Here is a 16,630-nt window from a genome sequence, read left to right as displayed (position 1 = left end):
GAAAGACTGAAAGTTTTTTATTTTTCATTTTCCAATTTCACTAACCCTAATTCTATTACTAGAAAAGCACACATAGAAATAGTATCTCTGTTCTGAAAAGTTCAACATCAAAACCATACGTCTGAGTTTGTCATATTAATTTTGATAGGAAGGCATAATAGCACAAAGAAGATAATGGCAAGAGGAAACTAAGTGCATGGACACACATTGTACGTGCAATTACATCTAGTAATAAAGCCAAACGAGGAAAGAAAAAGCTACATTGGGGCATAAAAATCTAACAAATATGATACCTAAGTACTGTTTTCCATGTGACATTAGATGTTCTTTAATGTCCTTGAATTACTGCAAAAAAGCATCTCAAAATAAAGACACATACTTTATACATCACACCCAAGAAACAGATCTTTGTGCATGGAATATATATCACTTACTTTATAGAGAATATGTATACTTCCTTTTATTAAATACCAAAGTTATGACTCCTAGGCTAAATTGTATACTTCAGTTGGAATTCAACTCTCTCTCTGAACTAAGCAAAATAAAATACACAGCAAAAAGTACACCTAGCACACACAAGTAGTTCATTTATATTCATTAAACAAAACTGTAAAATCCTCCAAGTATACATTCATGTGTTCTTTCTGTCAGTAGTAGCAGTAGTAGTAGTAGTAGTAGTAGTAATAGTAGTAGTAGTAATGGTATTTTATTCAACAACACAAAAGATTCTTTAAAATTTCATCATTTAGATAATACAATACATAATACACAGTGGTTCTGAATCATAAATTTAATAAGACCAGACCAATTTGGCCAGATTTCTTTTATATTATAAATTTAAAATGTATTTAAATTTTATGTAGATCATTAATATTACTTCCTACTTAAAATGTCAGTTTATCTTTTTGAAGTATAACTATCATGTAGCATTGTCTAAAGTTTACTGAACTGCAATATACTATATCATGTGTGCTAAGCTCACAAGTTCACTACAGTAAAATTTCAGCTATGTTGCCATAGGATTCAAGATAGACCAATATGCTACACTGTGATTCAAAGCACATGGAAGCCCAAAAAACAAAAGTGTAGTTCCTTATAAGGAGGGACAAATAATGACTAAATCCAATTGGTTCACTTGAAAGTTAGCTTACATAACACCAAGGTAGTGTGAACACCATGTACTTTGTTTTCAAAGGCTTAATTATGACTTCTTTAGTAGGTCACAACATCAATACAAAGCCTTTGACTAAAAAAATTCTTCACTTGTCCTACAATTCCATTAGACGTGAAATTTACAGAAGCCTCATGGAAACCTTTATTCCTAGGTGAGTCCACTGATGGACAATATACAGGTCTGACCACACACATTATCTGTGATTTAATTCTTCTGTAAAAACTTTGGCAACAATCATATCAGTTCACGTATTAGCACAAATAAGGTTTTCTCTGGCACCAAACTACTATGTCTACATTCCAGTAACTACAGAGGAGTTACTGCCAAATGAATGGAGTCCTTTGGTTGTGCACAATAACAAGCTTCTACAATACATTTTCAATTTTTTTTTAATCTATCATTCAGGATCTGATATTTAAAAAAAATACTGAAATTGACTGGCATTATACTATTATATTTGCATCTTGATTATTGGTAATGATTCCCCAAACCATTATTTTATAAAACCAGAAAAATGATTAAAGTAAATTTATTTAAAAGGAACTATTGAAGTTAGTGTGCAGAGAAAGTTGTTAGGACCTCATGAACACCAATTATACACTTAAATCTTGCACACCACTGCAAAACAATGTATTATGAATATTGTGAACCTGTGTATGTTTAATTTGTAATCTGACTCCCCCTAAAATAAGGAGGCTTACACAGAATATTCAAGTAATGTAGCTGAAAACAATGCCTTGATATAAGATTAGGCAAAAGCCACACACTTAATTTTCTCTTCATCCAGTTTGGCTGAGGAACACTTGAAATCTTACAAGCCAGTTGAGGTGCGTTTCTTCATGCTCCGTCTCTGCGCTAAGCTTGAGGCAGCAACAGGCTCTAGGACTGTTTGGAAGGTCTTGTGAGTCAGGGCTGAATATGTGGCAACCACTGCTCCCTAAAATAATAAGAAATATCACAAAGTGGAATAAAAATCTCTGGACGTGAAAGAAAAACTTCTAAGTGTATCATGAGAGATTTCACTAGAATACAATCTTTTTAATCCAGGAAAATAATTGAGAATACTTGATTTGTATACTGATGTTCCCTTGATGAATTAATACCTGATTACTTGTATATTTTTTATTTCAATAACTATGTGTTTTACAATATATCACTATCAATCTTTGATCACTAATTTAATTTGCTTTTAATTTTATTTTTAATAGGGATTGTACATATTTAAGGTATATAAACATGATATTGTGATATACATATACACAGTAAATGATTACCAGTCAGGCTAGTCAACATATCCTCATATAGTTACCATTTTTTGTGTGTGTGATGAGAGTACCTGAAATCTACTCTTATAAAATTTTAGTATTCAATAAGGTATTAATAAATACAGTCATCATGCTGTACATTAGACATCTAGACTTATTCATCCTGAATAACTTCAATGTTATATGCTTTGGCCAACATCTCTCCATTTGTCCCTCCACCCTGGAAACCACCATTCTACTTTATGCTTCTATATATTTGAATTTTTTGGATTCCACATATAAGAGAGATGATATAGTTTCTTTCTTTCTGTTTCTGTCTTATTTCACTTAACATAATGTCTTCCAGGTACACCATCCATGTTGTGAATGGCAGGTCCTCTTTACTTTTTAAAGCTGAATAGTATTCCATTCTGTGTCCGTGTGTGTGTGTGTGTGTGTGTGTATCACACAATACCTTTATCCTCAAAGAGATTATCTGTGCTCCCATTAGTCCCAGTGGTTAAGATATGGGAACAATCTAAGTGTCCATAAAGAGATGAATGCATAAATCACTAAAATTAAAAATCTAGGTTTAATGTCTATAAATATAGGAACATGCACCAATGATTATTAATTTAGGAACCAATAGCAATCATTTGTTTCCATATGAAACTTGCATTTAGTCTACTACTAGCCCTAATGTTTTCTAAGAGCTAGTCAATTAAAATCAAGAAACTTGTATTTATCATCAGAAAGGCTATAGGTAAAGAAGGTTAAGCAGAGTCCATGGTTGCTATTTTAAAAAACGGAATAAAACAAATATATACATATATCTCTAAAAAATAAAGATACTATAAGGTAATTATTGTAAGTGTCATCAGCTGATGGCATGCAATGGCTTTATTAGGTATCAAGCATTTGGAAGGTACATAAAAGTATGTTTTACCTTAACAACATGTGATGTATCATTTCTATTTGACTGATCATTTGGCAACTGGTCTCTGTGGGTTATCCATGAGTGTTTTAATACTTGTTCTGTAGTGTACCGCTGATGTGGGTCCATATGTAGCATATGGGAAAGCAAATCCTAAATTAAATGAAAAAAAAAATATGACTCTTCTGGCTAAGATGGAGGCATAGGTAGACACGCTTCACCTCCTTGCACAACCATAAGAAGGATTACATCTACCTCAAAACAAGAAACAACCAGAACTACCAGAATATTAAACTGCACGGAAGTCCAACAAACAAAGATATAAAGAAGTAATACTCATCCAGATTGAAAGGAGGGGCGGAGCTGGCGAGCTGGAGTGGAGCGGATGTGGTGTGCTGGCAGTGTCTGGCTCGTAACTATTCAACTCTACTACTTCTCATTCTTTCCCATTTAACTCAGTACTGATGCTTGAATTTATATAATTATTGCAGCTTTCTTTTTAAGGTAATAACTATCATGTACACAGAGTAAGTGCTCAATGTTTATGGCATTACATAAACATTCATGGAACATATCAAAACCCCTATTTCAAAAATGTTGGTTTTCATCATGAAATGCAAAAAACATTATTGTATTACATATTCATTAAAAGTTAACTGAAATTAAAGACGGTTAAAGTTAGAGTAGTTATATAATTCATTATCCAAACCAGGGCACTTGAGAGTGAAAGGTATAAGTCAGGACTGTCCCAGGCAAATTGGGATAATAATCAACCTAGTTAAAGCAAAAAATATGTAATTACTCCTGGGATAAAATTCAGCTAAGTTGTATAAGACCAATGTACTTTTATAAATGTTTCACAAGTGTTTAAACATACAAAATGGTCAATTTATATTTGGAAACAAAGGCTGATTTCCAAAAGCAAAGTAGATTCTCCTAAAATGAAAATTAACACAAAAACATGGCTATATCCACAGTGACCAGATGGGATGGGGTAAGGGGAAAAGGGGGGAAAGAAGGGAAGATTCTAATCAAGGAACAGGTATAAATGAACCACGGACATGGACAACTAAATGGGGACTGACTGTGGGGGAGGGGGAGGTGGGCAGGGCCGGGGAGAACAACGGGGGGAAAATGGGACAACTGTAATAGAAAAAAAAAATGTTTAAGTTTGGCCATATCCTAACTGCTTACAATACATTATAATTATTGTTTCCTAGGAAAGATATGAACAGAACGCTGATCGGTTTATGCTATCAAATTGCATCATAGCAGAAGTACAACGTTTTGCTACGTTCTTTTAAAGAAATTGAAGTAATTGTAATAGGACTTAATCTTATTTCTTTTTAACCTTCCTTAGAAATAAGTAGCAAGATCTCCTTGACAGAATGACAGGTAGATAGATGCTGGATGACAAATGAAAGAGCTGAAGTGTCATTATCTTAAGTAATATTCACTGAATGTTCTTGATAGCTAAGAGGAAAATGAACTTACCCACAGTTCACAAAAATCTGTCACTTCCATAAGAATAATTTTCCATTTTTTCAAAACGGGTATAGTAGTGCTGGCCAGTTAAAAAAGATACTGAGCTATGACAAGAAGGATCACTTATATATAATCACTTGGGTATTTAGTTAGATAACCTAATTGTAAGAGAACCATTACTGATAAAAATGATTGATATAATTTAACCCAGACCTCAATGCTTTCTTTTTTTATACTCATTTTAAGTAAGACCCAGCAAAACTCCACATTTGTGAAACATATATGAATACAGGAGAATAGCAATTTTTCTATTCTCACGGTACTCAGGTGGCAAATTCAATTTAGGTTTAGAAACTACTAATTAATCGCTCATCATTGCTCTTTCAATTTTAATGATGTGACCAAAGGAAACCATTTTATCACACTTATTACTAATTATACTATAAGCACTTCATTTGGTCAAATGCGTTACAATTCCTTAGCATAAAAGAGTGAGTTCCATATGTATTTAACACTATCAACAATTGAATGTAAAAAACCAGCTAAGCAAACAAGAACAGAGACAGAATCATGGATACAGAGAGCGTTTCAATGGTTGCCAGATGGGAGAGGGTGTGGGGGACAGGTGAAGAGGTGAGGGGACTAAGAAGTACAAACAGGTAGTCACAGAACAGCCACGGGGACGTAAAGTACAGCACAGGGAATGGAGTTGCCAGAGAGCTTATACACATGACCCATGGACATGAACAATGGTGGGGAGACTGCCTGAGGGAGTGGGGGCTGGGTGGAGTGCGGGCAAAGGAGGAAAATCAGGACAACTGTAATAGCATAATCAATAAAATATAATTAAAAATGTAAAAAACAAAAAAAAAACTGTTCCAAGCAGTGGAAAAAACATCTCCATAGGTGTATTGCATCAAATGGAGAGTACTTTGGAGGTGACTTAACTTCAAACATGTAAGAATAAATACACCATTTTTAATAAATAAAAAAATGTTTTCCATATCAAAAAAGCCTCAGGTCCCTATAAGCCACATGCTGACCTACTTTGGGCTTTTGTTTTAAAACTTAACATTTTCAAGCCCTGGCCAGGCAGCTCAGTTGGTTAGAGCATCGTCCTGATAAGCCAAGGTTGTGGGTTTGATTTTGGGTCAGGGCACATTCAACAACCAATGAATGCATAAATAAGTGGAACAAATTAAACAAATTGATCTCTCTTTCTTGCTCTCGCTCTCGCTCTCTCTCCTTCCCATCTCCAAAAACCAATAAATAAAAATTTAAAAAATTAAATTATACATGTAAGAATTCATAATCAAAGCTTGATCAGTTTTTTTCCTAAAAGGGCAGTTACTCTGAAACTGCACTAATACAACAGCCACAAGCTACATTTGGCTACTAAGCGCTTTTAAAATGTGCATACTCCAAATGGAGATAAGCTGTAAGTATAAAATGCATACCAAATATTGAAGACTTAGAATGAAAAACAGAATGTAAAATATTTCACTAATTTTTATGTTGATTAGATGGTACAATATTTTAAATAGGTCAGTTAAATAAGTTATGTTATTTAATTAATTTCACCTGCTTTCTTTTTAATGTGGCTAGGAGAAATTTTAAAATTCCACATGTGGCTTATGTTATGTTTCTATTAGATCACTCTAAGCCATCAATAATAAATATCTAGATGCTACTGATAAGAAGTATGTGTATCCTCTTAAGAATAATTTAACATTATAAAAATTGCCTACATAATGCTAGTCAATGTGCTAAAGAATAAATGATGTGTAAAAACACACCACATGCAGAAAGCAACTTTAGTTGGCTTAAGTAATGCATTTCTCTCTCAGTGGATTTACATTTTTAGTTTTTGTTAATACTAAAACTAGTTTATATTCCCTGAATATGTGGAAATCAATAAGAGAGGTATGTTGCCCAAAAGCATGACAGAAAAAGTCAGCCATTGTCTTGTTCAATCCACATATACATTTGAATTAACTTAAAAACAAAAACTGACATATAACACCATCATACACTCTGCAAATATAGACTAGACTATAACTTTAAAATGCTAAGTGCCCATCAACAGGTGAGTGGATCAAAAAACTGTGGTACATTTGCACAATGGAATACTACGCAGCAGAGAGAAAGAAGGAACTCCTGCCATTTGTGACAAGATGGATGGAACTGGAGAGTATTATGCTTAGTGAAATAAGCCAGGCAGCGAAAGACAAATACCGTATGATCTCACCTAATACAGGAAACTAATGAACAAAACAAGCTAATGAACAAAATGGAACCAGGGGCATGTAAACAGGGAACAGACTGACAGTGACCAGAGGGGAAGGGGGAGGGGGAAAAGGGGGGAAAGAAGAGAAAGAGTCTAGTTAAGGAACATGTATAAATGACCCACAGACATGGACAACAGGGCGGGGATAGACTGTGGGAGAGGGAGGTGGGTGGCGCAGGGGAGAGAAAAGGGGGAAAATCGGACAACTGTAACAGAAAAACAATTTTAAAAAATTTATAATTTATACCTTTGCTCCATCTGAAACACTGTCCCAGTTTCCACCACTCAAAGAGAGCTTTCCATTGCCTATACGCAGCAGTATCTCTTCAGGAGTATCATTGGGGCCATTAGCAAATGGAGTGTAGCTATCAATAACATAGATTTTAATAAACATAAGGGCCTAGTATACATACTAAATCTAATTGAAAATGGTGAATATAAGAGTACATGCAAATATTTACTATAGTAAATTAAGAATATCATCTAATATTTCCCTTCACTGTGCATATCAAATTTGATACTTCAAACAATGAACTCAATCCTAATTATTTAATAAAAAGTCTTATCTATATCAATGTTTTTTGCCTTTGATTGATCAATGTAAAATAAAATAAATGTGGCTTTTCATGTAAAGCAAGTATTAAAATCAGAACAGAATAAAACACACAAATTTTGTATTCTCTGAAGCATTAGTAAAACACATATACCTACTTTGAGGAAACTGTTAATTTTATATATTCATAGAAGTGCATTTATTATATTGGTTCAAATGTATTCATTAGTGTTTTAAAAACATTATCAGTGAGAAGAGATTAACAATAATTTAAATTAATGTCCATGAAATGAGTTAAATATTTATATCAATATAATAAGAAACCCTCAAAGCCATTAAAATTATTATGTGGATCCATATTCATAGCCAGGAAGACAAATACATTGTATAAAGGTAAAGTAGTTTAAAAATTAATTACAGAATGACAAAAAGTGATCAGATTTGTACCATTTCAACAGATGGAACTTAAAATGGTATTCGAAGTTAGGAACAAAAATACTTACCGTTAAAAAGTATGAGAAATATATCTTAACATGTTAATGCCTTAATTCCATCATGTAATATTTAAGTTGATATAATACTAAACATGCACATATACACTAACAGTCATGTTTTGTTTAGTCATAAAGTAAATATTGGGAAGCAGCAATCCAGAAATGGTGTCCCATAGTTCATTTGGAAACTTTAGCTATCCTTAGCTTTGGTACTTGCTTTGGGCTGTAACTAAATATTTTGCAAAAGTTGACTAGTATATCTTAAAACTATGTGGAATACACTGACATATGTAACCACTGCCAAGATAATAATTTAATCACCATTTTTATAACATATTTATAAATCTTCTGTTTTATCAAGCATATTTAGATTACACTAAATGCCTTTTCTAAAAAGTGAAAAATACATTATAATTGTATTTATAATTCTTCAAATTCCATCCTATGCATTAGATTTTGTTAAAATTAGCCTTTTTCTACAGAAATATTTTTACTTTTAAGTAAAATTTTACTTAAAAATAAAAATATTAAAAGTAAAACAACACATAAATTATCAATGTTAACATCTAATTATTACCTTTTTAAAGTATTTTTCTTATCCCTTTGAGAGAAGGCAACCATGTGCATTTCTGTAATATAGCATGTTGTTACTATACAGATTTGTTATAAAGCTTAATCCTAGTGCCAGGAGAGCCAGAATTCAAGCACTTCAAAAAAATTTCTTCAATTTCAATTAAAAACTTTTAATTATGTATCTGAATATTGCCTCATTAAATGTTTTTCAATTTTATAAGTAAATAATATATTTAGTAATTTATAATATTTTAAAATGTTAATAGAGTTGTCCTTTAGGTAATTTTCATCTGTTCTCATTTTAGAAAATGTACAGGAGAAATTTAAATAATGGCGTGAATTATTTTGAGTATATAAGGTTTCTTACCCAGCCAACATTGTGTAAAAAAGGACTCCCAGACTCCAAATATCACAAGCAGCATCGTAGCCCTGTTGCATAAGAACCTGAAAAAGAAATACTTAGATGGTATTACCCAGCATAAACTCCATTCTTTCATCTGAAAGTTGTGCTTCTTATAATCTCATGAATGCTCACAACTTAAAACCTAATTATTTTAATCTTTTGAAAAATAGATTCACACAATGTTAAAAGTAAAAATCTTTTGCTATTAGCAAGTATTGAATAAATAAGTATTAATAAAGTAAGTAACATGGGTCATACAAAAAACACCCTTGTAAAATATGACCCCTAACCTTAACGAGCCTTCACTTCTGTTAGGAAAAACAAATACAGACATCAACATTTAAGATTAATATATACAGAAATCTTAATATACACAACGCACAGTACTGTCTTTAATCCTGACACTGACTCTATGAGGTAGATATTATTTCCATTTTGAAGACAAGGAAAGTGAGGGAAATGTTCAGTCATTTTCCCAACACCACAAAACAAGTAAGTAGTGGAGTATTCTTACTCTAGAGCTTGTACTTTTAATATCTATGATAACTGCCTCATTACTACATAAGAGATGGTAAGATAACATAGGAGCTCTTGAAAGGAAGATGAATTTATGTTTTATATACAAAGCTTATGTCTTGAAAAGACCAGTATATTTCTGGAACACAAATACACATTTGATAAATTCTGAATGGTTTCATTAATTTTCCAACAATAATTTAGGTAGCTCGTGCTTTTGCTCTTGGCACTAGTATTAATAAGAATCAAATAATATATTTATTATATATTCATGTGAGTTTTCTCCATGAGGTTAATAGAGTTTGTAGAAAAGCAGATGAAATGTAGCCTTTTTATTTGGAAAAATAAGCCCATTGCTAAGGCCTTTAGGCATAGGAACAAAATAGAAACATTATTAATGCATTAACAGTGGGGACTGTATAAACTACCAGCATGAACATTTCATTTATAAAAGGCTAGATATATTAATGTTTGGCTTTGACAATTGTCAGACATGAATAATGAGTATCTAACTTAAAATTCAAGATATAATTTTTTCTTAGTTATACTGAATTTTTAAGAACACACATATGTGCAAACTTGAAAAGCTGAAGAGGATATCGAAATACTTATGTAACTGGCATATGTAAATAACACAAGTAGGGACTACAAAAGCCCTAATAAATAAAGAGGAACAGCTAAACCACTGAAATCATGGTAAACCTAAGCTGGCATACTTTAGTAAAATATAAACCTCTCCTGTTTCTTTTCCCACTCTATTTATTTTCTCGTCAACTCTTACAGTTTTGGGCATCACCATGTTTCCCCTGGTTCCCTTAGGACAGCAGTTTTAGTGTCCCAATTTACAGCCAAGGTTAAGGGACATCCCAGGAACTCATAGGACAGGTGGGGGTTAATCACTGAGTCAGCTATAGGTGTTTCATATTCCCATTACCTTCCTACTTAATGAGAAAAGGGGCATAGGATGTGTCATATTGCTTCATTTAATTAGGACCAACCATGAAAAACTTGTTTACACATCTGCCACACACTTAAACCCATTTTGGGGGGTAAAGAAGAGGCAGTCCACTCTTGCTCTAGAGTGGGCCTCAATGACCTACAATATTAAGAACATACAGGCATAAAAGAAACAAGGCAAGGTAGTGAAATGAACAAAATCATGAGTGCAGTACATAACGTGGGCTCAGTGCCTTCCTATTTACATCCAGTGAAATATAGGAAGAGAGAAGTTAGAATTAAAGTAGTTAATGCCATTACTGTTTGCTCATTTACTCATTTGATTTTTGCTCATAGACAAAGATTCTCATTCCTTTGCTCTAAAGTTCCACTTAATTCATATTTGGAGCAAAACATATGACAGCCCAGAGGAAAGCAAGGCAGAGCTGCAGGAATCACATCCATCCAATATATTGTAAGTTCCTTTAGTTCAGGATAAATCTTAGACCTCTGGAGACATTAAATATCAGTTGCATGCTATAAAGAATTTATTTGATAAAATAATAAAATACTTTTGGAGACATTAATTTTGTGACACAGGCATTGTAGGAAATCACATCAAGTATGTAAATCTTAAGAGGTTGATTGAACTGATGCATATAAAAAAGTTCATTCCTTATTATGATGAAATTGTAATTAGTTTATAAAAGGACTCTTTACACACTGTAACAAAACAATAAATATATACCCCTATAATGCTACTATATATTCAAATATCTACATGGGTAGTCGAGTATTTCTAATTCTAGTTTAAAAGGTAATGCATTCCACATACTTCATTACTAATTTTTTAAAGGACCTGAAATTTCAGAAATAAATCTTACCTAAAACCTCATTCATAACGATTTACATATATCCATTGTTTGCTAGCAGAGGCTTCAGCACATGATAATAAAACTTTTCAGAGCATTCTTCTTAATTTTTATTGAATTTATTGGAGTGACATTGGTTAATAGAATTACCTAGGTTTCAAGTGTACAATTCCATAATGAACAATCTATATATTATATTGTGTGTTCACCACCCCAAGGCAGGTCTCCACCCCAAGTCAAGTCTCCTTTTGTCACCATTTATCCCCCCTTGACCTTCTTCTATCTTCCCCCACCCTTTCCGTCTGGTCATCACCATACTGTTCTCTTTGTCTTATGATATTTTTCTCTGCTTAATCCCTTCAACTTCTTCATTCAGCCCTCTGACCTCCCTCCCTTCTGACAGCTGTCAGTCTGTTCCATGAATCTGTGCTTCTGTTTCTATTTTGTTACTTTATTTTGTTCATTAGATTCCACATATGAGTGAAATCATATGGTACTTGTCTTTATCTGATTGGCTTACCTTATTAGGTATATCTGCCATGACTGCCAGTTTTGGTAGGGTGACCTTATATAGTAGGTGTCCTGTGGGACACAGTGGTGCAATCTCCTTGATCACCTGAGGTGGGTGATCCAGAAATGTCCTTTGTGTGGGTTATGTGGGTCCTCATTCTGTAACTCACTGTTGATTTCTATTGGCCTATACGTGTATGGTGTTGACTGTCATGCTGGATGACTGTAAGGCTCAATCTGTACCTCAGTTTATGAGCTGCTTTGCAGGTGCCAACCACACAAATGGGAACCTCATCAGGCTCTGGTGCTTGTCGAGATCTCCTTTGGGATATGCCATTTGTGAAGCTAACTGGATCCTGCTCTGATGTCTGAAGTTGGCCACTGGGACCTCTTGGGAGGGACTCTGGTCCTGACCAATGTCAGACACTGCCTGTGACTGACCCTGGGCAACCTGTTCTGGGCTACAAAGTAATTCAAAGTTTGTGGCTGCCTCTGGTGGACCTGAGTTTTCCCAGGAAGGACAAAGCTACACACACAGCAAGGCCAACTTTTACTAGCACTGGGCTCAGGGGCATGTCAACAAAAGTCCCAAGGCATCACAAGATCCACTTCTACCAGCCTCTGCCTGATGACTGTCTGTTCAACTCACTCACTGAGAGAATAGTCTCCACCCCTGATTCACACAATTCAGTCTGCCCCAGATTATGCCCAGAGCTTGGCAGGGTGGGTCCCTCAGGTGTTGGGAGGGTGGGGCAGCCAGTAGCCCAGAGAGTGGGGCTTGCAGATCTTCCATGAGGGGAAGCTTCCAGTTAAGTTGAAGGGAAAGTGAGGGGAATGGCCCCCACCCAAATGCTACAGCACTTAATCACTGACAGCCCCTGAGTCTGCCCAGACCTCCACACCCTGGCCCAGGCAGCTGACTCCTCAGCAGGGTACAACCTCTGCAGTGTGGAATAACTGGGAGTCCAGAGGGTGGGGCCATTGCATTCACCCAGACTAATGCCATATGGAGGGGAGAGCTCCACCCAAGAAAGATGATGTCTGCAATGTGGGACAGTGACTCAGCACAGGGATCCTGGTGGCTGTACCTTCAGCTCTCTCCCCAGAACCACAAAACGCAGTCTCTTCATGCCACTCCAGTAATTGCAAATGAAAATTTGTGCATTGGCCATTTAAAAGGATGCTATGTCTCTAGCAGACAACTGTCTACCTTGGCAGACAGAATCCTTGCTGGTTTTCACAGCAGATAGGAGGGCACTTCTTACTGGTTCTGGTGCATTTGGGCTGGAAATCCTGGTTTGGAGTTGAGACCCCACACTTCTCAGCATGAATCCCCCACAACTGAGATATCCCTCCAGAATCTCAGCCACTGTCCATGGGTGTGGGGCTAGCCCATTTCACCTCTCTGCTCTTCCTAGCAGTGATGATCTTTGTAAATCTTTGCTTATAAATTATTTGGGTTGATTACTCTATATTTTAATTTTAAATCCCGTTTTGTCCTGGGAAAGGTGAGTGTAACATCCACCTTCTCTGTCACCATCTTGGATTCCCCCTTAGAGCATTTTGAAAATATAAATACTAGCCAAAGGTAGTTGAGGCACTAGTTACAGAGACATGGTATCCACATGCCCACCTAAAAAACTTCACTGTTACAATGGTGACAGTGTCTTACTACAATGGAAGTCTGTTAGGATAAAAATTATCAATGGGCTATATTCTAGTCTGTGGGCTTGCACTCATTTAAAAATGTTTACCTAGCCATTAATCTAAAAATGTTTACCTAGCCATTAATCTAAACAGACATACCATATATTTTTCATTTTAATGTCTGTTTTTGAGATGTTCATTTGGAACACATTCACCCCTAACCTTTTCCCAATGATATATTTCCATCATACTGAGGGGTCCAGGTCCATAAGATTAAGTCAGTATTAAGAATTTGGCTATTAAAAAGTTATTCTTTATTCTTCTGTTATGTCAAATGAATAAATATGTTAGAATATTTATGATGACTGTATATGTTATATTTAACAGAAGAGCCCTAATAGGAAATATTCTGTCCATCTGTCCTGTATAAAATCATTGAAATGCCTGAGAAAGGCTAATTTTTTAATGTCTAAGTTATGTCTTTTACACCAGGGGTAAATACAATAATCCCTTCTTGGATAACGCATGTGTTCCAATTTGTATTTGGGGAAATATAGTTTCTATATATTTTAGTTTGATAAAATTTGTACATTCATTATATGATGAACTTAATTAAAATACAGATTAAAGCACATTTTCTGTATATGTGCATAATTTCTTATAGGGCAAATCTCTTATAAAAACCCTGTAAAGTAGGTGTTATGCTTCTTCCTCAACATCAACATCTTAAATATTTAACAAATTTTAACATGGGAAATTTTTCCTACATGTGTATTTTCATTATTAGAAATATTATTTATTTTGTAATAGCTATATTAAAATACGTATTTGTTGATATTTAAATACAAATGGCTGATGCTAATCTGATGTGTCATATTATCCTAAAAGGGCTAGAATTTGATATAAAAATATCAGAAAACATGCACATGAGATAGGAAGTCATCTTCAAATTATTTTATTCTTTTTGTATGACTTGGAAATGTTAATTTTCCGAACGTGAAGATTTTTTTTGTATTTTGATTTGTGTTGAACATATAATGATTCATATGTGCTAGTATTACTAATAACACATAAGAACAGTTCCTGACTTACAAACAAAACTCAGATTTATATAACCAGTGCCCTCCTGGATTAATTCTTTTATCAACAATACTTTCAATTGCTATGAGAGTTGGTACTATCAAAACACTTCATGATCAGGACCTCCCAGCCTCACCTTTCCTTAGTTTTCCCTTCAAGATCTATGTATCAATATTATCTGCCAAGGAAAAATTGACTGCTTATAAAAACTCCCATGAAGCTGTTCTCTCCAGAAATTGGAAGATCCTAAAACCAATCAGGGATGGCTTTGCCTTTATATGTTATGTATAATGCTAAATAATATAAATTACCTCATGTTTAGCACAAAGCAAAATATCTGAAAGTCTATCTTGTCTTTGTTACTAAGTGAATGCTGGGTCTTGAAAATATTATTTAGGTACTTTAAGCCTCAGTTTCCTCATTTATAATATTTCATATGGCGAAGGGGGAGTTATCTCTACTCTTCAAGCTCTAAAAGGATATAATTCTAAAACTGGTACATCACCTCACAAAATGAAATAGTCTGATCATTATATTCAAGTTGGTTTCAGATGTTAGCTCCTAGTCTGAATTTTATATTAGGGGTTATCAAATTCACTGATTTAAAGCGCTTTATAGTTGAGAATGGACAAGATAACTCAGCTTTTACCTACCTACTATAGCACATGCATGCCATCAAATTCATTCAACTAAAGAAAAAGAGTGAAAAGAAAAAAACTGAAGTTTTAAAGAATACCTCAGGTGCTACAAAGTTTGCTGTGTAGCATGGAGTTAAGAGAAGTCCATTTTCTCCTCGAAGCTGTTTTGCAAACCCAAAATCACAGATCTTAATGGACTCTGCATTGGCTGATTCATCCATGTATAAAATATTACTAGGTTTAAGATCACGATGAACAACCTGGAACATAAGGAAAAAAGCATTATATTTCTATAGCTAAATAAATATCTGTGAAATACAATATTTAAATTTATTTCCATGAAAAAAAAAGTTCTTAATCATGAAATTTTGACAATGATACTCTCTCCAACCTTGACAGCCTTGACAACCTGAAGTATAGAGATGGAATAATCTCTATCAGGTAAATGCTCCAGTTTCTATTCAAGCCACCAGTTTCATTAACAATTTACAATCTCAAAGTATCAACACTCAATCCTCATTTCCACTCTGATCCTAATGGACTAAGACCCTACTTAACATGTAAACAATTATTAAAACTAAAGATATTTAAAAAATCAACTACCCAAAGGTATTGCTATATGAATGGCTTTTAGGTTAGGATACCTGCAGTGTATATGGCACGCCGTTGTGGTAAAATTCTGTATATGATAACTTTCCTACTGATTATTATCCACTTCATCTAATCTAGTCCTGTCTTTAATCAGCAGTTTACTACACTGAGAGATCTTCAAAGATAAAGACCTAGTCTTGTTCATTTTTGAATCTGCAATACCTTTTATAATGCCTGGTGTATAGAAATGCTCAATACATCTCTGTCATTAATGTACTTAATTGATATAAGAACTGGAAGGTTTCTAAAATAATAACCCAAAGAAAAGATGCTTAGTGTGCCCACCACCCAAAGTTAAATCATCTTCTATCACTATACATTCAGGCCCCTTGCAATATACAGATCATGTATCATAGAAATGTACACTTGAAACCTGTATGATCTTATTAACCAATGTCACCCCAATAAATTTAATTAAAAATAAAAATAAACAGAAAAGAAAAGATGCTTATACTTTTCCTCTTCTCAAAACTTCTGGTTTTCCTTTATTTTACAGTGTTGATAAAGACAATGATGAAATTAAATTATAACAGAACTACTCCTTTATCCTTAAACAGTTCATATTTTATAATACTAAAAATATACTCTATTAAAGCAAACACGAAACTGAGTACTGGCTTGTTTTTCTTATTC

General features: G+C 34.1%; 1 protein-coding gene across 1 annotated transcript in view; it reads right to left on the bottom strand.

Moving 5' to 3' along the window:
• Positions 1-298: 298 nt before the first annotated feature.
• The window catches only part of RPS6KA6 (ribosomal protein S6 kinase A6), a 94,331-nt gene continuing 77,999 nt past the window's right edge, over positions 299-16,630 (bottom strand). The window contains exons 18-22 of the mRNA XM_090263954.1: positions 15,445-15,606; positions 9,112-9,188; positions 7,372-7,489; positions 3,365-3,505; positions 299-2,111 (exon numbers count right to left, since the gene is read on the bottom strand). Of these exons, the coding sequence (XP_090120080.1) occupies positions 1,986-2,111; positions 3,365-3,505; positions 7,372-7,489; positions 9,112-9,188; positions 15,445-15,606 (624 nt within the window). The 3' untranslated portion in view covers positions 299-1,985. The remainder of the gene's footprint in view (positions 2,112-3,364; positions 3,506-7,371; positions 7,490-9,111; positions 9,189-15,444; positions 15,607-16,630) is intronic.

Source organism: Furipterus horrens, unplaced genomic scaffold (genome assembly GCF_987537825.1).
Source record: "Furipterus horrens unplaced genomic scaffold, mFurHor1.1.pri manual_scaffold_17, whole genome shotgun sequence".
In the NCBI taxonomy this organism is placed as follows: Eukaryota; Metazoa; Chordata; class Mammalia; order Chiroptera; family Furipteridae; genus Furipterus; species Furipterus horrens.
The sequence above is the reverse complement of the archived record's forward strand: the minus strand, read 5'-3'. Positions and strand labels throughout refer to the sequence as shown.